Below are 22,158 nucleotides of genomic sequence, written 5' to 3'. Positions count from 1 at the left end.
CGGCAGAGCCCACACTGCATCCACAGCTAACCTCCAACACCTCGTGCAGAGCAACAACTAATTGGGTACATTTTTACGTTGCAACTAAATACACCGTTACTGGTCTCTCACCCGAGACAATCAGCTCACTCAATTCCTAGGTATTTTTCCAAAGGCATTGTCTTTCCTTTTTTTAAAAAATTTTTGATTTTTACTTGTACACTCAGCTATCTTCCTACATTTTGCACTCCTGCACAGAAAAGCAGGTATGAAATAGCAGAACTGGGAAGTGCCTCATCCAGGGGCCTTCCGGCAGCCTGAACTCCATGGCTTCCCCTGAGACCTTCACATTTCATGCCTGGGCCCAGGTCGGGAGCGAGCAGTGGGGGCAAATCTGGCCGGCGACGAGCCAGACACCACTGGGGCAAGCACAAGTGAGCAGGATCAGGCCCCGCACCTCTCTTTACATGCTGCGACTGCCGCTGCAAAGCTTCGTCTGAGTCAACGGCCCCATGGCAGCACGAGGCCAGATCCTGCTCGGGCTGCCTGCCTCACCTCGCATCAGAGCGCGAGACGGGCAGGGTTTGGCCGCGTCCCCAGCACTGAACAACCGCTGGAGTCAGGTCCTCAGCCGAGGAGTTCCCTCTTGTGAACACGTCCCCGGCGCAGCCGGCTCGCAGACTGAATGACCTATTTGGGGCCACGGTGCGAGGAGTGCTCCTAATTCTTGCTTGACAGATACTGTGTTTTGTCTTTTAAGCAGAGCGGTTCGATATGTAAATACAGCGTTACATCACGCCGCCGCTCCTCCATATTTGGTGATTTAGTATGGCTCCAGATCTCGGAAGACTACAAATCCCTTCCGCCAGGCTCCTGCTTCATTAATCATGCCCTACACTTGTGTTCATTCGTCTGCACATCACAGGCAGCACATGGAAATGGGCACTGCCCTGCACCACTCCACGAAAATAACCCTCTGCCAGCCGTGGCCTGCAAGTTGAATATACCAAATTAATATTTTTTTAAACTGTTTTAAAATGTAGCTTATCAGTAGCTGAGCCTCTGTTTCTTTCTAAACCTGCATAGATATATATATATATATACACACATATATACATATATATAAGGTATACATATATATATATATATAAGGTATATATACACACACCGACTGATACATGCTTTCAAAGTAACATCTAGTACTCCGCAGAAATAGTACCTATTCATTCACGTTATGTACGCGTGGGTATGCACGTGGCTTTGCATATGTATGCGTGTGTACAGACAGACGCTCACACGTATTTGCTGCTACCGCAAAACCTTGCAAAACACAAACACCGAGCGTGATTTAATGGCTGGTTGGGAGGCTAGGAAGGCTGCGAGAATATCACACTGAAACTCCCAGCGTCTACTGCCCTATTATGGTTTAACTTTGTGGCCAAAGCAAGCCCAAGACAAGCTCCAGCACATCATGTGATTATGTACTGCACTTCTGACAACACCGCGCTGTCCTGTGGCCTCTTGTCACAGAGGTACAGGCAGTGCCGAGTCCCAAACGTCGCAGGCTGTTTTAGGAAACTGGTCCAGGCATTTGCTGCTTTTGATATCCTGCAGCCTTGCATTTTTCAGATGGTATTATTAGCGCGATTTGAAGCGATTTGCAATGCTCACTACGAATGGGCAGTGTTCTTGTTTACTAACGGGATTTTAAAGCAGAGTACGCCTCGTTAGACTGCCAGTGCTCTGTGATTTTCTTTCGCGTCGTACGTTCTATTTTTTCAACCTGATTTGCAAAATATTTGCACAGCGAATGGCTTTCCGGTTTTAAAAAAAATATGCTAAGAAATGGAATTATTTACCCTTTCTTTTTAAATTGCATTTCAGACTGTTTGTTGCACAAAACAGAACTCTGCCTTGGACATTTGTACGGATGACATGTGGTTGTGTAAACCACAAACAAAATCAAGATACATCTGTCAAAACCACATCAGAGACAAGAGAGAGCACAGAGAAGCATTTATCATTTGGCTGAGGAGGCAGGCTGCAGAGAGCGGCCTTTCCTGTCAAACCAACCTTTTGAAATTTCCAACATGCCCTTAAACTTTTCGAATAAGCATGTCTGTGCGCTTCAGCAACTGCCCTCTCTACTCTGGCCTGGCCAGTCGAAAATGGCATCTTAAAGTCAAGGTCGGTGGTGTCACTTTGCCATGGGGCTGTGTTTAATTACAGTCCATACGCTGACAGCCAATATGGAACCAAGGCTGGCTGATGCTCAGTTAACTCTTTCACCCCTGAGTTTACCCAAGACTTGAAAGCTCCTTCCCTGCTCCTGCAGCAGGGCCTGAAATCTCCTCCCGCAGCGCTACGGCAGGCAAGGCGCCGGGAAACAGTGACTACAATACAGACAAATCACGAGAGCAGCCTCACACAATACCATTAAAAATACTCGGTCACACGGCACGTGCCTGTTGCTCCTGCCTCTACGCAGCCGCTAGGAAATACCGGTCGCGTGCTCGTCGCAAACCGAAGGCAGGGCATTTAGCACGTCGGCCGCCATGGCAAACACAAGAGAGAGTCGGGCGCAGCAGTTTGCGACTGCGAACGTGCTACGTTGCGACTGAAACGGAAATAAACTTGCAAACACTTCTCCTCGTTTTAATTTACCTGCTATATGTTCCTGTTTTGGGCAAATTCCTCTAGATGACGTTGATAAACAATCGTCATCCTCTGGCGTAACCTGGATGCCAACCTCCACGGGATTGGATGCTTTTTTCAGCTCACTTGGTGAGGGTGAAGGTGGCTTATCCACAGCCTTCTCTAAGCAGAGACTGCCATTGCATTGTTTCCGTTTGTGCTCAATAAAAATAAGAATGTCCCCCAACGGGAAGTTCATCTGACACTGGCCACAAGTGAGGAGGTCGTGGTCCCCTTCTGGAGCTCCCAACGTGCCATGGTCAGGTTCGTCATCAGTGAGAATGGCTTCAAGAGGTTCGGCTGCAGTTTGAGAAACAAAAGGAGAATCGTTAGAGCTCCGGTGGAAAGCGCTGGGTGCGGGGGGGGGCACACGCTGAACCCCGAGTCGCAAATGTCGCACGGCGTTGGCAATGTCCACGTGCCCCCCCCAAGAGACCAACGCCACACGGCCACTATCCCCGCCATGAGAAGCCAAATTTATCAGCTACGGGGACTGTATTTTGCAAGAGCAGCTGTAGCACACAGAACTGGGAGAGCAAACCCTGCAACTGTAACTGTGCTCATGGATGAGGACAGATTTCCAACTCAATTTAACGATTTAGTGACAAAATCAAATGAACAGCCTTCAAGAATATACTGCAAAACTGCGGTGGTGCTAGGAAGAAAAGCGAATGCCGTGTTTTATTGTTGGATGTATTATTTATGTATATGAATCCAAGGCTGAAGGCATTACACTCACTCTCCCTCTCACATGGGTGTGTATTTCCACAAGCCAGACCTACTTTCTAAAATTTAGACTCGTGAACCACGCGTGTGCGTGTGCAGACAAAAGGTGTTTCAACACGTATCTTGCATATTCAACATACACGCAGCATTTGAGCGCCTGTGTGCAGAAGCAAGGGAGGAGAGGCGGAATGGATGGAGGCACGCACACGCGCAGGCACACAGCGCACGCATGGCCCTCTCCGTGCACGTGTACATGCGTATGTGGGTACGCGTTCGTGTCATACCCACATTTGTGGCTTCCAATTTACACATTCAAAAGGCAGGAGTTACTCACGGGTGGAAGGGGAGGAGGGAGAAAAAAAAAAATAAATGACAGAGAAACAAATGATAAAAATCAAGTGCAACCGAAATTCCTGTGGGGCGGGGGGGAGGAACCTCTCGCTTCTCAGCAGCTCCTCGGGATTCACATAAATTCCCAATTCACGTACAATTCCACCCAGAGATATTAGCCGAAGAGGATATTTTTTATTTCTTAAGGAAACAAACCAATTAGTCATTTTTCCTTTTTCATCCTGAAATAAAGGAATGCCTAAATTCTCTCTAATGTGTTAGCACTGGTGGCCTTCGTCGTATAAAAATCAGCATGGCCAAGCGAATGGCACATTTCATAACACCGGGGAGAAGTGCTTTCTTTAAGCTCAAAATACCTTGCCTAATGTTGTCAAAGTTGACAAATTTTCTGAATGAGCTCCAAAAAGCTTCATTATGAGGCTATTTCTGCTCACATAATCGTCAGTGGATGCTCTAACGAGGTGGAGACGTCTTTCTTTTCTGTTTGCCTTTTTTTTTTCAAGTTTGCACCGAAATATCTTGGCAATATGCGTGCAGTCACTACAGCCTTTCAGGAAAAAAAAAATACCGCCAGTGCGTTGGTATTCCTCTGTCTACGCAACGCACACGCACGCGAGCAGCAGCAACAAAAATGAGAGGGTACTACAAAGGCAAACCACCTCAAAACAGTGCCAGGTACGGCAGGCGAGACAGAATGCAACTCCTAAACAGTTAATCAGTCTGACCTTCTTTAGCTAGCTGCCAATTTCACATTTAATGAACTTAAAGCCACAGAGAATCAAAAAATAGATTTTAATTTGACTGCGCGATATTGGAACTGATTTTGATAAAGTGCAAAAATCCAGTGAACTCAGGTTAAATTTATTTCAACCCTGCCTAGGCTGAATATTGAGGAGGAAGATCTGGAGTAGCTCCCAGTTGTGCTGCGTGAAATAATATTGAAAGAGCACACTACCTCACCGTACCTTAGCTCCAACTAGGACACAGGGATACAGTCCATAATTTCTCGCCTCTGGTACTACTTCTAATTTAACGTAAGGTCAACCACAGGAATATGAAGGTTACGTTCATATTAATAACAGCAATGTCTTAATCGCCGGGGTTTTCTCCTAAACTTGCAGCCCCAACGCTAGTGCTCCGGGGGCATCTCGGGCTTGGGCGCCGAGAGGGGAGCAGGATGTGTCTGCAGGATTTCTGCGCGTGGCATTTTTCTCACCGGCCATTCCTTGCGGTCGGACAGAGTGAGTAAATCACTGCAGGACTAATTCCACCAGTAGCTTGCCACACGCATCAGACAAAGGTATTTGGGGCTAACCGGTAAACGTAACTTCTGGCTTAGCAACTCTCCGCAGCAAAAGACGCCAAATAAACAACATTCCCCTTACAGCTCGCTTAGCGAGGAGCTCTGCATAATCATTACTCAATTATAATGTTTTCCCGTGGCCTGATTTATTTCTGACACTGTCAGTATTATTTAGCAGTGGAAGGTAACACGGCGCTTAGACACCAGACGGTTAAAAGTAGTGCTAAACAAAAATAGACTTTGCTAAAGTCTGTAGTGACTGGGCTGATTTACAATCAAAACCAGGAAATGAAGTGGTAATTCAGAGGTTGCTGATTACACCTCCACATTTCACCTAATTAATTTTATAGGAGGCAAAGTTCTTGAAAATAACAAGATGATCAAATGTACAGATATAAAACCTGTAACCTCAACATTTTCTATGCTCTTAACGTAAATTATTGCTAATTAACAAGAATTATATACTAATGTATGAAATACGGCTGGCACCGTCTTCACTGCAAAACATTTGGCTCCCGACGGAGGCAGAGCCAGCAAAATACGGTTTTATTCTCACTGCTACTTTTCCAGAAAGCGAAAAAGAAAGCAAAAACGGCCTTGTGTGAAGAAAGCACGACAATGCAATTCACCTGGTCTGGGCACTGCTTCGCGGGCTGTGTGTTTTAATTCGGGGGCAAGCCAAATTCCCTGCCTGGCTACCTAATAGTTCGTGCCCGTTTCTAACGCGAACCGCCCTTGCAGGAGCGTGTCCCTCCGGCTCCCCCCTTCCTCCCCGGCCCCAGCCCCCCAGGAGCACGGCAGCCCCGGGCACTGGCGGGAGATTGCCCGGCCCGACAAGTGCGGGGCAAAGGGGAGCCGCGGCCCGGGCTGCCGGGGCCGGCTCGGCACGGCTCGGCACGGCTCGGGAGAGCGGGGAAGGAGGGCAGGGGGGCGGGAGGGAGGGGGCGGCCTCGGCCCAAGTTTGCTTTCAAGTGCGGGGCGGCGAGGGGGCGAGGCTGGGGGCGGCGGCACGGAGCGGGCCGGGGGAGCGGGGCAGCGGCAAACTCGGCGCCAAAGTTGCCCGCCCCCCGCCGCCCCCAAAAACCTCCAAATTAATTTTTTTTTAAAAAGCGGGGGGGGGAGGGGGGGGGTCGCGGAGAGCCAGCGGGGGCCCCGTGCAGCGCTGCGCGGCTGCGGAGCGGCCGGGCCGCCCCCGGGAGGCGGCTGCGGGCGGGCTCGTGGCTGGAAGCGGCCAAAATCGCGAACAAAGACGAGGGGGAGAAGGGGGAGAAGGGGGGGGCAAGGCAGGGGAAGGGCCGGGGCGGGCGGCGAGCCCTCCCCCTCCCGCCGGCTCGGCCGCTCTGCGGGCGCGGAGGCGCCGGCCAGGTTCAAGTTCGCCGGGCGGCGGGGGCGTTTCTGGTGTCGGTGTGCCTCCTAGCGACTGAACGGCACAGCCCGCCGTGCCGAGCCGAGCCGCCCCGCTCCGCCACGGCCCCCCCCGGCTTCCCCCTCCCCGCCCGCCCCCCCCGGAGTCCCCCCCGGGCCGCCCCGGCCTAGCGCCGCAGCCGGGCGGGGGCTCCGCGGCCGCGCAGGGGGGCTCCGCTGCGCCGGAATGCCAAAGGGGGGGCCCCGCGGGAGGCACCCCCCGGGAGGGGAGCTGCGGGCATCCCCGGGCGGGGAAGGGGCCCCCGGTTCGGGGAAGGGGGCCCCAGCAGCGGGGTGGGGGGTGCTGGAAGCGCAGCGCTGAGCGGCGCCAGGAAAAAGATCCGAGGAGCGGAGGAAAACGGAAAAAGGGGGCCGGGGGCTGCGGACGAGCCCCGGCGGGGCGAGGGCAGCGTGGGGCGGGGGGAGCAGCTCCCGGGCGGCTCCGCGGAGCCGCAGCGCTTCGCTAAGGGGCTGCATGTGCTGCGCTGGCCGCCAGCCTCTCCGCCGCCGGCTGGGAGGGAGGAATAGCCGTGCAAAGTTTTGCAAAAGGCGAGAGCGAGCGGGGCTCGTTGGCAGCGAGCGATCGCCCTGGGTTTTCTGCCATCCCTGGGAGGGAACAAAACCCGCCAGGAATAATGGGAGAGAGAGAAGGGGAGAAAGGAAAGCAAGGAAGAAGGAGGGAAAAGGAGCCGCGAGAAGCATGCATCGTGTCCCCTTCCCCCCAAGCTCACCCCGAGGAAAAGGGGATTTTTTTCGCCCTTCCTTCCCCCCCCCCTCACCCCAAACCTTTCCAGCTCGAGTTGCCTTTTGTTGTGCAAAGAGCGCTCCCGCTTATCTTGCATCTAGCCCTGGTGTGTGTTGTGTCGGCTGCGGGGAGGGAGCCGAAGAGTTTTTGTTGCGAACAGTGTTGTGGGGCTCGGGTTGTTTTTTTTCTCTCCCGGGGAGAGGAGATTTGGTTTTGGGTTTAAATGCGGCGGCGAGCTGGGCGTCCGCGGGTGTGCGAAGAGTGTGCGAGCGTGCGTGTGTGCGCGCGTGTGTGTGTGCGTGTGTGTGTGTGCTCAGCCCGGGCTCGCTCCTGCCTGTGTTTGTTGGCAGGAGGCTCCCCGCACACGCGGTGCTTGTAAACATTCAGACACGAGATTTTTCCCAATCAAAATCCACTTCCACTTTTTTTTTGAAAATCTTCCAAAAAATAGTAAGCGAGCGAGGGAGCGCGAAGCGAGGGCGAGGAGGGAATCCCTGCCGGCTCGGCGCTGCCGCCTGCCCGCCCGGGGCCGCCCCCCGCCCCAGCCCGAGCCCGAGCCCGAGCCCGAGCCGCGGCGGGGCGCGGGGCGAGGTCGGGGCGGCGGAGCCCCGGGGCGGCGGGCAGCAGGGAGCGGGGCGGCCGTCCCGCACCCCGCGGCGGAGACAAAAGGCGGCCGGCCCCGCTCGGCGCCCGCCCTCGCCCCCGGCCCCGCCGAGGGTGTCGCGGGGCGAAGGGGCGAGCGGCGGCGAGCAGCGGCGGCGGGGCTCGGCTCCGCTCGCCGGACTTTCTCCCGCCCCGCAGCCCCGTCCGCGGTTCCTCTGCACTTTCCCCGGCTCTGCCCCCGCCGCCAGCCCGCACCTGGCCCGCGCGGGGCGGCTCCGCGACGGCTGCGGGGCGAGGGCGCGGGGGGCGGCGCGGCGGGGGCCGGGGGGGCCGGGGCAGAAAGAGGAGAAAAGTGCTCAAGGTGATCGACCGAGGGCGAAAATCACCGGAATGCCAGTAATTCCGAGCCGGCGCCGAGTTCATTTCCCCTCCTCGCTCGCTCCTCGCTCGTTCTCACTTTTTTTTCTTTTTTTCTTTCTGCTCTCGCTCAAATTAAAAATTAAATCCGTGAAGGGGAAATGAAATAAATTGCTCTCCGGCTTACTTACGTGAAAATTCCCGTTTGCTTAAGTGCTGGGGTTTGCCTTGCTTGCGGCGCGACATGGTGGGTTGGTGGCTTCGGTGGCTTGTGAGTCGCTCGGTTCACATCGGGAGAGACGGGTTAGAGAGGAAGGAGACTCCAGAGAAAATATCTTCATCAATGTCTTTTGACATCCAAAATAAATTAGAAATAATACAAAGATGGCGCAGGGAAGATGAATTGTGGGATAGCAGTCATGGCTTTTTTTTTTTTTGTGCAAGGAAAAAAAAAGAGAGGGAGAGAGAGAGGGAGAGAGAGGGAGAGAGGGAAGGAGAGAGAGAGAGAGATGAAAAAAATGGCAAAAGCCCCCCTGAGCTGCAAGTTCAAGTGCGGACGTGACGTCCCTGCGAACTTGAACGTCAGGAGCCTGGATGGACAGAGACATACAAAACATGGGCAGGGCAAGCCGGGGAGAGGGGAGGAGGGAAGGCGAAGGCAACACCAATGGACACTCATCAGGGGCTGGACATGAAAAAGAGACCAGGACAAGCCAATGGACAGTGATCGCAGGGGGGAGAGGGGAGGGGGCGCGGCGGGAGGGGGTGCGCCGGGCGCCGGGCGCACGCTGCCGGCGGGAGCCGGGGGGAGCCGGGGGGCGCCGGGGGCCGGGGCCGGGGGGCGGCCGGGGCCGCGGGGCGGCTGCGGGAGGGGAAGGGGGAGAGGGGCGGCGAGGGGCCGGAGCGGGCGCGCGGGGAGAGAGGAGGCAGGAAAGGGAGCAAGAGGGGAAAGAAAAAGCGAGCGAGCCGAGGCAGCGGCAGCGCACACGCTCCCACCCCCGCTGGAAAAGCAAACACATCAGGGAAGGCACACGGGGAGGGCGGCCGGGCAGGCTAGCCTCGGGATGCGCCGAGGAGGTGGGAAGGCAGGTAGGAGCGGAGACCACCCAAAAAGGAAGGGGGGGCCCAGCCGGCTCCCGGCTTCCCCGTTCGCCCCCCCCCCCCAACCCCCCCGAGCCGCCGAGTCCCCTCCTCCCGGGAGCCGGGGCCCGGCCCCGAGGGACGGCGGCTGCGGGGAGCCGGGGGGCGCCGGGGGCTGGGGACGGCGGCAAACTTCGGCGGGGAGCGGCGGGCCGGGAAGCCGGGAGGACTTTGGGAGCGAGGAAGAGCGGGCGGAGGAGCGGCGGGAGCGGGGCAGGGGGCGGCATGGACCGAGACCCCCCGGAGCCCCCCGGCGGCGCCCCGTACCCTGCCCGCCGGCAGAGCGGCGAGCGAAAGCGAAAGGCGCAGCGGGGCACAGCCGGAGGCGGCGAGGAGCGGCCGGAGTCGGGAGGATGCGGCGGCCGCAACTTCGCCCAAAGCGCGCCCGCACCGCCCGGGGCCGGGCCCGCAGCAGGGACCGCTCCGGAGCCAGCCGTGCCCGCGCGCGAGGCCCGGGGCCGGCCGCCCGCAGGAGCGAGGTGGGCGCGGGGCGGCGAGGAGGGGCCGGGGGCCGGCGGCAGGGGCGCGCCGGGACCTGTTGGAGCCGGGCCGGGGGGGCCCCGCTCCACGCCGGGGCCGTCCTCCCGCAGCGCCGCCGCCCCCCGGCTGCCCCGAGGCCGGTGCGGGGCCGGGAGCCGCGCTCAGCCCGCAGCCCCGGCCGGGCACCGCGGGGCCGGGGGCGGCCGGGCAGCGCCTGCCGGGCGCCGCTTTTCGGGGGGAAGCGGCTCCAGGTGGCAACGGGCGAGCGCTCTGGGCTCCGAGGCTCCTCGCGCTGCCGTGGGGCTCGGCTGTCGGAGCTACGCGGACATGTGCTGCGCGCGAAACGTGTGTAAACAGGCGTGCGGGACTGTGGAGAGATCCGTGCGATTTGATTTATCTGTAATAGCACGTATAAAGCTTTTCAAGGTGGCTGCAATGTAAAAAGTAATGACTTTATTACCTCTGAAAGGTTCTGCGGTTCACATTTAACAGTCCTCTGAATTACAATTCATTACACAGTTGCGCGCTCTCTAAAGCCAACATAGATCAGAATACCTATCTGTGGTTATTTCCAATAAATAACAGGCGACGTTTCATTGATCTTCTTTAAAAAATCGTAGCAAATTAAGCACTTAGTTACAACTAAATCTGCTTTATTATTGTACTGCGTGTGAGATTCCAGAGGTGACTTCCTCCGGCACGTCTTCAAACATACATTCAAAAGCTAATTTTACAGATGCTTTCATGAATGGCAGCGAGGATGTTCCTACCATTAGCGTGCCCTTAATTCCCGCATCGTAAAATGCCTCGAATTAAATGGGAACTCGCTGCCTTAAAACAGTATTTCATCCGGGCTGGATAATTATTAATATTGGCGTTTGATCACAATAGTGCTGCGCTCCCCCGCCGCCCCCCCGACACTTTGCATTGTCATGTGATTGGAGGGCGATAACAAACCTCAAGAAAGAAAAGGAGTCAGAAGACATTTTTAACGTGGCATAACCACAGATTAATAATGCAGGTGGGTTTTTATTTTATTGTATTTTTAGGGGAAGGGAACGAGGCTGTTTAATGAGCAGTTGTGGACACAAAGTAACTATATTTACAATCCTTGATGTGGCTTTTGCTGGGTAATAAATTATGACAATATTAAAATTATTTTCTGGCAGCCCAGTTAACTGCGCTCAGGACTGTAAAGCCCTTACTGATTCCATTTATGCCTTGTAATTACGGTCCATGGGCTCTCTCTAAACCCTTTGGTGTATATTGTGTGTAAACTTTTAGCTAATAGACCTTTTTTGAATGGAGGGACTTTTCTCAGTACTTCCTGCAGTATATATTCTGTCTCTGATCTCTGTATTTAATGGCCAAGTCCTGGTTTATGCTTTATAATGTGTTGACAAGTTTTCTAACAGACTTTCTGAAATAATGCACATATATTCACGTCGGTTAGAAACTCCACAGTATTTTTAGAGTCGAGTAGATCTATATCCTAATGCACTGAGAGGGAGTGTAAATCATAGAGGATTTCATAGCCCTTTCAGTAGTTTTCTGTATGAAGTATGAGCAGCGTGGCCTCCAGACGTAACCTTTTAGAAAAAAAGACAGTGCTTTTATTTTATGGTGTAAAGTGCTTTTAGCTTCAGGGCTCTGAACGTGAATGTGGTCAACAAACAGCTCTTGCAAGGGACTTTGCTACAGCCTCAGCCCCAGCGCTGGGGCGCTGCCTGTCTGCCGGCCGGGTTTTGGGGCCACCTCCGGCCCCAGGACGGGGCTGTCCCCCTCCCCCGCACCCCCTTCCCACCCCCCCCCGGCAGCCCGCTCCTGCCTCCAAAGCCAGCACCGCTGCGGCTCGGACGCCCAGGGCCGCGGTGGCCCCCGGGACCTGCCCGCTCCACATCGGGGGGCTCCATGCCGGGGGGCTCCGCGCCCACCCCCGGCCCTGCTGCCCTCGGCGGGTCGGGCAGAGGAGCCCCGCTGGGCTTCCCTCGCCCCGGGGGAACGGGGAATCGGGGTCCCCGGCGATGCCCGAGGGGCGAGCAGCGGTGAGGCTGGGCCCCGAGGAGCAGCCCGGGGGGGCTGCGGGAGCAGGGGCGATGCCCCTGCCGTACCCCGTCCCCTGTACGTGGTGCTGCCCGTGCACCGTCCCCGCTCGGACGCATGGAGCGTTTTCAGGCTTCTCCGTGCCTGTCATAAAGTGAGGGCACTCTGCTCGGAGTTACGCTACCGAACGTGGCAGTTAAAAACAGGTACAAATATTCAAATAGTGCTAACGCCTCGAAGTGCTGGTGGGTGAGAAGGGCAAGTGAAAACAAACCCGGGCAAGCACCAAAGACGGCGCAGCCATGGGGCTCTGCGGACTCGTGCAGACTTGTGTGTCACCTCCTGCTTCTCACCACGACCTTTCCTTGCCCCGGCTGCAGAGGATGCCTCCCCATCCTGCTGCAGTGGCCTCAGCTGCTCTCATCCCCAGCCATCTTGCCCACCCCTGTGCTACACGGCTCCCAGCCCCAGAGCAAAGATGGGAAAACACGGCCAAGGTGCTTGGCCACGCGTGGGCAGCTCAGAGGTAGGTGCTGGGCCAGGGTGGTGGTTGGGCTGCCGTGCAAGGGTCCGGCTCGCTAGCTGAGGGGCTGCCCCTGGGCTGTAGCCCCTGCAGCTGGCCCACGTCAATCTGTCCCACGCAGACCAGAGCCCTGAGACATCTGCCAAAATTTACATCTCCTTCTCCTGATGCCTCAGTTCTCTCTGAGAAACAGCGTGGTCCTTCCTCCATTCAAGCCTGTGAGATACTTGGAGGCTGCTGCCTAAACGGACACAGAACTGCCTAAAATTGGGAAGCGTGGCCTTCCTCCTTCTCACAGACAGGCACACGGTCTTCCCGCGCAGGACTGGGACCCGAAGGCGCAGAGGAGTGCGATGCAGCGCGTGCTGCACGCTGCTGTCCCTGCCTCTCTGCTAATTTAGCGACAGACTTGGCAGTGGGTGAGTTCAGCAACTTTAGTGGGCAAATGTTCCTGCTTTTAAGCTCCAACTGTCATTCATTCATGGCAGGAATCTCACTTGCCAACTCAGTACAGAACATTAGGACCAAATACAAATTCCAAAATTATGCCAGTTCTCCCGAGCTGTGCCGCGTTACATAACGGCCGATAGCACGGGGCGCTCTCCTCCGCCGCGTTGATAGTCTCAATCAGGCAGAGGCACTGTGGGTGGAACTCTTATCGCACCAGGCTGACTCCCCATGAATGAGCAGAGGACTTGCGCGTTCTAGAAATAGCATGTGCATTAGTATTGCACGATGAGGAACTTGGGCACGCTGCTTTCCCTCTTCTCTTTTTTTTTTTTTTCTCTTTTAATAAAAGCTCAAAATAAACTCCAACCCAGCAAGCGCAGCACACACAGCGGCGAGTCCATGCAGGATCACAAACATATGAGCACCAGGTGACTGAAAGATTTCGTTATAGGCTGCTCTAGGCAGGACCCAGAATAAAATGCTGAACTTGAGGAGAGTTTTTCCAGCGGTTACAGCAAGGTCTGAGATCTCAGCCTGCCCCTGCTTGCACAGCACTGAGCACGACAGAGCCCTGAACCTTGACTGGACTTTTGGGGGATGACAATAAAATGACCACACAAAGCACTCAGGAGGCAGACTTTCAGATACCAAACCCCTCCTTTGAAGTCTACAGTTCTGCTTGTGCATAGGCAGGCAGGGGAGGCACTAACTATGCTATAAACAATGCCAGTAAAATCTCACTTTTAATCGAATGTTTAATTTCAGCCAAACCCCGGTGTTAGTTCTTACTGCTCCAGAAGTTATAGCTAGCTTTTCACTTTGTATCTTATTAATATTTGTGTATCTTTCTATAAGTGTGTAACATGCCCCTGACAGCTTGTATCCTACGTTTCAAGCCAACATAATTTAAACTTTGTGCATTTAGAACTTGACCTATAATGCAAATCCATACAGTCTTAATTATAGCAGCACCAGCAGCCACTGTGCAAGTGTAATAGTCGAGCTTTCGTTACTAAAGAGGCACAGTAGTTAAGGTCTGTCAGTGTTCCTGTTACAATCCCCATCTTGAAGAGGTTATAACTCGGGCTGTGTAAATTTGATTGAGCTGAAACTTGGGACTCAGACTGTCAGTCCATATAGGGAATTATCTTATGAATAATTGGCTAACCCATTGCTTGATTCACAGACCTTTATAAAATGATTTTTAATGGGTTTTAATGTTTTTTTCTTTTACTGACATCTAGGGTATGAATTTGGTACTTCTAGCTCTTTTGAAGCTCCATATTGAGCAGCATATGTATAGGTACATACATTAAAGCTCTGCAGCAACACACGGGGCATGCATGCCACACTTCCACATCTATGTGTACACATATACAGATGAAGACACCGTGTGAGAGAAGTGCCACTTAATCTATGTCAGAAGAGAGTCCTAAACGTGTAAGATAAAGAACAGAACTGCCTCCGAGAGAAGGGAACTAAAGCTCCTGAGAAGCGTTCCTCGGTCCTGTTGTGATCCGCCGCTAGCGTAGCAGCAGTCAGGCGGATTTACACCGGCATGGTATCACTGAACCAGCAATCTGAAATGCAGTCCTAGTGCGTTCCTGCACAGGGAGCGGGCCACCTCGGTTATCTCCAGATGCAGTGGGGATAGCTGGGGACAGGTTGCTTTGTTATCTTTGTTAACAGTTTCTTAGAATCTTTCATCTTTGGGGGCTTTTTCTTCCCCCAAAGCGTGTGGAAGTGAGTCCCACATGTGCCTTGGCATCAGAACAGTCGTCATGATTGCACTTTGAAAGGGATGAGCCATTTCACTTTGAACACTGAGCTTAAGTATGGCTTTGTGTTACAAAGAATTTTACTGAGAATTGCTCTCCAGAATGCTTCTCACTAGTTTTAAACTTCTGTTGCTTAGAGAAGGTTATCACTTCAAATCACACTCAGCTGGTGAGGCTGTGGACTTGGAATTTTCCTTAACCCCAGCAGAAAAAGATGGAAAGCCCAGAGCTAGAAAGATGAGCCACAGACCTTGAACAGATTGCTCTAATGGACCCAGATCCCACAAAGTCCATGCCCACCTTGCTGAATGGTTACAGAGCAGGGACACGGTCCTTGTAGTCATTTCTGAGATTCCAAGTCATCCACTTACTTACGCAGGTTGCTGTCCTCAAGCTTATGAGCCGTAAGGAGAACACATCATTGACACAAGTGTCTTTTGGATTCATTTTCTTTCTGACTATAGCTGCTAGGTTTGGGGAGATCCCTAGCTAGTCCAAGGTAAAGAATTATGGCCAATTCGGGCCACCGGCGCAGAGCACCCGGCATGGATGTGGAAGGCTCCCAGCAAACTCCTGGTGAGGCTCACAGCAGGAAGAAGTGGCGAGTCTGGCTCTGCCCTGGGTCCTGACTTCTTGCAGCTTTCCAAATGGACAGGAGTAACGGTGCCTGGTGTTGAGGCATGCCAGAAAGAAGCTTGTCTCCTGGTTCCAGTTCGCTGTGAACCTGGTGCATGATGGGCACTGTCTGCGGGCACCACCGTTCTATATGTATGTATGTATGTATCTAAACATTGCTCCCGCAAGTTAGCAGGACTGTTTAAAAGAGCAGTATGTTCAACAATGGCACAGTCGTGCCTCATTGCCAAATGTCTGTTAATCAGAGAAGGCACGGGGAGCTCAGCAGAGCTGGTCTGAGCCTGACCAAATGAACTATGTGGGGCATCTGATCTTTTTACATAGCCATTGCTTATGAACAAGATTTTGTCAGGATCATTTGGAGAAGCTTTTCATGCTTCTGTGAAAGATCAGACCCGAGGGGCTCAAGCTCTCATCATCCCTATGAGAAAATCTGGAAAGCTCTACTCTGGATGTGGCAGGCAGGAAGAAGTGGAATTGCAAACATTTTGTCTTGAAAAATAAATCCAACTATACCTCAATCGAATCAAATAAGAATTGTAGAATAATAAAAATAATTCATTAAGCTGAGGCACACAATACAAGCATCAGCAATCAAAAAAAGTTATTTCCATTGAGAAATTAGTTTTGCTACACAGGATGAGGAAAGATTTAGTCCCTTCGACTTCCCAGCACACTTGGCTTGAGTGACAACAGGGAAGGGTAGTGCAATAGAAAATGATTTCCCTCCTCTAATCCTGCTCGATATATCCCCCTGCCAGAGGAATCTGCTTGGTCTTGGGTACTGCAAAATTCTTAAGCATATATTTATCTTTGGGCACATCAGCTGTACTTCCATGCCTAAAGTAAGCATGTGGTCAAGTATTTTGTTAGCCTGGCGCCTTACCATCTTTTGGAAACAACTTTTATTACGTTGATTTTTAGAGCTTCAACTTTTAATCACTAAGAGTGCGTTTAACTGAAATTTAACATATAGATTCATCATTCTCTGTATTAATTTTGTACTACTGTTTCAGATGACATTTAGTTTTAGCTTTTAGTTTCAGCAAAGAAGACATGCACATGCTTTGCAGAACATGGTATAGTTTGTGTGAGGATCTAGATGAAAAGAAAGAATTAATTGTTGAGATAGCAGAGATCTTCTGCATTCAAAATAAAAATAAAAACAGCCATACTGTGGGGAGTTTTTTCTTTGCCACATTTATCCCATGCAACTCTTTATGTGCAAGATTTCAGCTTAATTGTTAGAATGCTTACAATAATATTTTAATGCAACTCTGTAGTCAGACTAATATATTATTACATAGCTCAGAGCTGCACAGAAAGATGCAGTGCTGAGGCGCAACAGGAGTGGTGGTGAATAACATATGATAAGAGCGCGCTTCTTTGAGCAGTTTGGATAGTTTTGCCACCATTTGTTATTGTCAGCACATATAATTTTTACAGTACGGTATGAATTCTGACTGCAGTGAGAAAAATGCCTTCTACCGCCAGTATGAATAAGATTTCACTCAATTAGAATAACATGCAAGTGTATCATACAGCATTACATAGAAAGCTGATATGCATTAAGTATGAATGCTGGGGCTGGGGGGGAGTTATTGTACTAATGCTATTGTTCGGTGAGCAACTATTCCCCAGCAGATTAAAAAAAAAGCGAAGGAAATTAAATTCAGAAATCAGAAATATGTACAATGTTTGATATCACCTTACTGAAATTAATGTATTCACCGCTGAAACTTTGCTGTGCCCCACCGCATTATGTCTCACAGCATCTGTGTGCCCAGAGAGAGAGAAGCAGAGGTAAACACAGAGAGAGATCCACAGACTAACGGTAAATGCTGGCAGTTTCATGGCACCAGTCTTCAAATGCTGCTTCCCACTGGTGTCAGTAAGAAGTTTGGTCTGAAGATGGCCGCAGAAGTGCGGTCCATCGCCATCATGCACTCCCCGACACCCCAGTGGCGTGACGCACTGCAACCCCCTGCTCCTGGACACCCCATGCGGTTCTGAGCAGCTCCACAGCACCTGAAGCAGCTGAAGGTATCCAACGCGTGGGGATGGATGGGGATGCAGCCACGACCGTTCCTGCAAGGAAGGCCAAAAGTGCCCGGGAGCCGAGGTGTATCTCAGAGAGCCATTGTACTCGGAGCCAATAAAACTGAAACTATTCTCAATTGAGACCTAATTAGCTTTTATATTCAAAGCTGTACTGCACATTTGTACATTGCTTATGAGTGGGACTAAAAAATATATGTACCATGACACTATACTTTTAAAGAGTCTGTTGAATGCTTTTCCCATTCTCCAAGGATTGCCTCCTCCTTGGATGTATACATTCAGTGAATATGATGAGGCTAATTATTTTTCCCTGAAACGATCGCTGCATTTCTCTGGCAGTTTACACCAAATCATGGACCTCGCATCTTCGGCCTTGGAACTTAAAATAAAACCAACCCTGCGTTCCAATCCTAAGACAAAAAACTGCTTGGTAAACAAGTTTCCTGCCCCAGGCTTTACAAGGATCGCTCTTGTATCAGAGTCACCATGCACGTCTGATCCTTTTTCTCCATTTTTTCGAGGGGGTTATATATTTTTCTGTTACCTTTCCTGCCTGTGAAGCAATCAGAGAGAACGGCAGGAGGCACCATAAATATGCAAATTGCTGCCAGATAACTGGTTTCGCTGGTTCCGCCTTGGGAAGCGGCAGCGCCGCAGGGGGGGTCCCTGGGGCCGGCCGCCCCCTGCGCCCCCAGGCCCACTGCATTGCCCTCCCCACTGGCAGCAGCCGTGGAGGTGCTCGGTTGCCCGCGGTGTGGAGACCGCTCCTTTCGTCCCACTGCTGCACCAGCCCGTGGCTCACACTTGCACGTGGCCTTTCTGCGTGCATGTCTTTCATACTTTGCACTTCTACTCCAAGGGGGGTAGAGTCCCCTTCACGCACCCCCAGCACGCCCCTGGAAGCGCAATGTCACTTTCCTCCACGGGCAGCTGGAGCCATCGCTCGCCAAGACGCAGGCTGGCAGGACCATGTCGTCCCTGCTGGGTGGCACTGGGCAAAACCCAGCAGTACTTGGGTGTGGATCTGTGGCCTGAAACACATGCTCAGGCCCCGTCCTTCCTAACTCAGCATTTGAGAGATTAAAAGCAACCGCTGGTTTCCAAATTAAAAACATGTTAAAATGAAAGTTTAATTCATGGTTAAATGCTTGCAAAAGTACATGAGGCCATTTTAAAAATCACAGAGAGAAAACATGATCTTTTTTGGATTTGGAGTTTGCTCTGTTCTTAAATTCAAAACAGTGCTGCTCACTGCACTAACGTTTTGCAGGGCATTCATCAAGACCATAGACTGGGCATTGGGTATTTGTGCAAACACCCAGGTAAGCAATACAATTCATATGCGTTCACATGCACAGCAAATTTAACACAGATATTCCTAACAGTATGGTGGTAGCCCCATATAACAGAATAAGCCACAATTCACACCTGTGATGGTCTATTGAATACGTAATACGCATTTTTTAAATTGCCTGGAAATGTATTCATATGGCAAAATCTAATGGTTCAGGCGGAGCTTTTATTCTTGATCTTTGATATTCTTGAAAATAAAAATTGTTAGAGATCACTCTGTCATCTCATTGCTTGCCAGCCTCCACAAAACTGTTTTACGTTCCTATTTAAACAGGAGAGTGAGAAGGAAAACATAAACCGCAGAAGAGTTACTACAGATATTAACTTTTAAGCCAGAAAAGCAAGACAGCTGAAAGAGCGAGTGGGGGAATTGGCTCCATCACTCCGCACCCGTCTCGGTTTCCTACAGCTGAAGCCTCTGGACGGCAGATCGCATCAGGACAATGTTGGGCTCGCCACGCACCAGAGGACGACTTGGGCGAGGTGTTGCCACTCTGTCTCTGACGTCCCTTCTTTCTGTACCTTTAGGTCTCACAGGGAAGGAGAATTAGTGTGGACGGATGGGCACAGGCTGCAGACAGATCCACCTCCATGTGGGACAGAGTGGGTGGCAATGGCCTTGTCCATAGAGAAGGAATCTGAACTGCAAACTAGTAACAGCAATGGTGATTACTATTAAAGCTCAGAGCTTTTCATTACTGAAAACTTCAAATAACTCTCCTGAACTATATTTGAGCCATTTTTTTTCATGTTAACTCCAGGTTTGATTGCTGGAAAAGGTTGACTGCTAGAAAAGGAAAACCAGTGCACCGCACAGCAGTTGGGAATCGAAGCCCTTCTTTACCAGAACCCCTGCCACATACGTACTGTCACTCACCTTCCAGACACTCAGTACAACCATTCAATCTATTGAATCAAGAGACTGTTTGATCTTATCTGCATCTGTGAGCTGACTGTCAACCTGCTTAGGCTGCATATTAAATCATCTATAGTAGCTGTATCAAGCTGGGATGATCTGTTAATTCTAAATTTATTAACCCTTGGAGTGCAGTCATCGTGTTTAATCTAGTGTAGCCAGCATTTATTTTACAAGACTAAATCCTTCTTTAAGATATGGCTGTGCAGTAGGTTAAAGAATCATTAATGTGTAGGAGATGGTAATTGGGAAGAGCTCACTTTGATCTTTGGAAGCCAGCTGACAGCATCGCTGCTCCAAACACGTATGTGTGTGTGCTCGCGTCATGCTCGCGTGTCCGGCATGCGGGGTGTGTACATGTGTACACGCCTGACCACATTTCCTCACAGAAAGAGTTTTGCCTGAGCCAAGAAAGAAGAGAGGCCTCAAACAATGCCTTAGCCCCACACCGCCACGAAGACTTCAAATCGAAAATCTACGTCACAGCGCAGCACCATAGCGCAGGCTGGGAGACTGCAGGCAGGGTCTGGCCGTGAGCGAAGAGCAAACCTCTCCTCCGAGTCCGCTCCCGGTCTCAGTCCATACCTGCCCTCCAAACCAACTGCCATGCGTCCACAGAGCGCTGTGGGCTACGGCCACCGCAGGACTCGCAACAAGTCGAGTGCTGCTATCCGCCTGCATATAAATGTACCCCCTCCCAGACACAGATACACACACAAGTAAATTTATATAGATATATACATGCAGATAAATATGTTAATCTGTTCGTTATACACACCCAGCCCTCCCTGCCTCTCTCCCCTGTTATCTATTCTACTTGCACGTTGCCGATGGTATCAACATATTCACAGCTTTTATTTCAGTCACAAACTGCTAGGCATGCTTCCTTTTTTGGTAATCACGTGCCTGGTATCTCTCTAATGTAGCCTAATAACAATTTTAGCATTCAGATGAAGCGATTTCATTCTGTGACTGCCTTTTCTATTAGATTTGATTCTGAGAAGCCCCAGTGGGTGCCTCCAAGGCAGAGATCTATCTGTGAGGCTGCAACCGATTCAATAGCAGCCTGAGCTAACCTTGACCTTTCCCTAGACCCTGCTCCATCTGGTGCCAGGCTGGTCCCCCCCTTCTCCTCCTCCTTGCTTCACAGTCAGCATTGATCAAGGCGGAATCGAGCGTCTCTCTCCCTCCAAGGGCTGGGCAGTCACGGGAAGGACAGCACATTTCAATATATGGAAATGATCAAGCCTCTTATGCAATCATAAATCTACACGGAGGCTGGTGATTTGATATTTCATCCACCTCCACAGATTCTCCCCCTCCCTCCCCCCAGCAGGGATTTATAAACGATAAGACAGCGGCTTTCCCCAACACCTGGAAATTATAAAGCTGGCTGTTTATTGGGAATGAATGCCTGGCGATTTGATCTGATTTACTTGGCGTTTCATTTATCTGCTTGCAACTCGTTCCGTTGTTTTCCCGCGTCCTTGGGTTACGCGTGCCCCCCCCTTTCTTTCTGCCGTTTCCCCCGTTCAGGTGGTGGGGGTGTTTTGGTGCTGCCGCGGGCAGGCACAGGGTGAGCTGGGCGGCTCGCTGCACACCCGAGCCCCGCTCCATACCGGGCACCGAGTGCTGGGTCGCTGGGGCGCCTTTCGATCTCCGGAAACGAGCAGAGGCTCCTGCGATAAATCAGCGCTCGCCACTTCGCCACTTCCCTAGTTCTGCTTCGTTTTCTTCCTCCCTTCCCGGCGCTCGGCTGCCGCTCCCCATCTCCACCACCCCACCGCACCCCGAGTGGAAACGCTCCGTGCCCCCACACCCCCACGGGGCACAGGCCTGGCCCTGCAGCGCTCAGCTCCTTGCCTGTGCTGCTTGCGGAATGCTGTTCTGTGCGCCTCTCTGTGCCCCTCCGCACTGCAGGGCTGACCTCTCTGGGCCCTGCTGTGGGCTGCCGGTGCCCCCGCAGTGACATGGTGCTTGTGTGTGCTCCCACAGGTGTGTGACAACAGGCAGGTGGCCGGCACGTCCCTGCTCTCATCTGGTGGCTCGCCAGGCTGGTCGCAGGATTTACAAGCAGTGATTTGAGTCATTTTCCCAAGAATTCCTAACATTGCCACACTTGCTCATCTCGTACCAGCCTTGAGATTATATAACAGATTATGTAAAATTATAATGACAATATAATATATGCACACGCTAATTATTATATATAGTTTCCTGCATATATATAGCTAGGCACGCACCACATGTGTTAAGAGTCACTTCTGTAACACTCACACAGCCAACACTCCTGGCTGTAGACGTGGTGCAGAAAAGGAGTGGTTAGATATTTGGCAGTACATATGTATAAGAGAGATATATTATTTAATCGGAAAAGGTATCTGGAAATGTATTTCCCTTTCTTTGAGGAATTTGTTGTGCTTTATCTCCACGGGTAGTGAAAAATAATAGAAAGAAACTGTGAATTACATTGAAAAAAATATGTATGTTCAATTTGTCAGTTTAATATTACACTTCCTTTCTGCAATGTTACAAAGATTTAGAACATTTCCAAAATTTTCAGCTCTAATCTGCGTCTTGTGTAGTCTAAGGTTTGTTTGCAGGACCTGCCACCAC

At 51.8% G+C, this 22,158-nt stretch overlaps 1 protein-coding gene and 1 long non-coding RNA gene across 2 annotated transcripts in view; one reads left to right on the top strand and one right to left on the bottom strand.

Moving 5' to 3' along the window:
• Positions 1 to 8,946, bottom strand: part of BCL11A (BAF chromatin remodeling complex subunit BCL11A) — a 67,152-nt gene extending 58,206 nt beyond the window's left edge. The window contains 2 exon segments of the mRNA XM_040551430.1: positions 2,644 to 2,973; positions 8,354 to 8,946. Of these exon segments, the coding sequence (XP_040407364.1) occupies positions 2,644 to 2,973; positions 8,354 to 8,408 (385 nt within the window). The 5' untranslated portion in view covers positions 8,409 to 8,946.
• Positions 8,947 to 11,605: 2,659 nt separating this feature from the next.
• On the top strand, positions 11,606 to 21,771 carry LOC121067235. Its single transcript, XR_005818189.1, has 3 exons — positions 11,606 to 18,595; positions 18,901 to 19,291; positions 19,388 to 21,771. It is a non-coding gene; the product is annotated as an uncharacterized LOC121067235 (long non-coding RNA).
• The last annotated feature ends 387 nt before the right edge of the window (positions 21,772 to 22,158 follow it).

This window comes from Cygnus olor, chromosome 3, assembly GCF_009769625.2.
Source record: "Cygnus olor isolate bCygOlo1 chromosome 3, bCygOlo1.pri.v2, whole genome shotgun sequence".
Taxonomy (NCBI): domain Eukaryota; kingdom Metazoa; phylum Chordata; class Aves; order Anseriformes; family Anatidae; genus Cygnus; species Cygnus olor.
The sequence above is the reverse complement of the archived record's forward strand: the minus strand, read 5'-3'. Positions and strand labels throughout refer to the sequence as shown.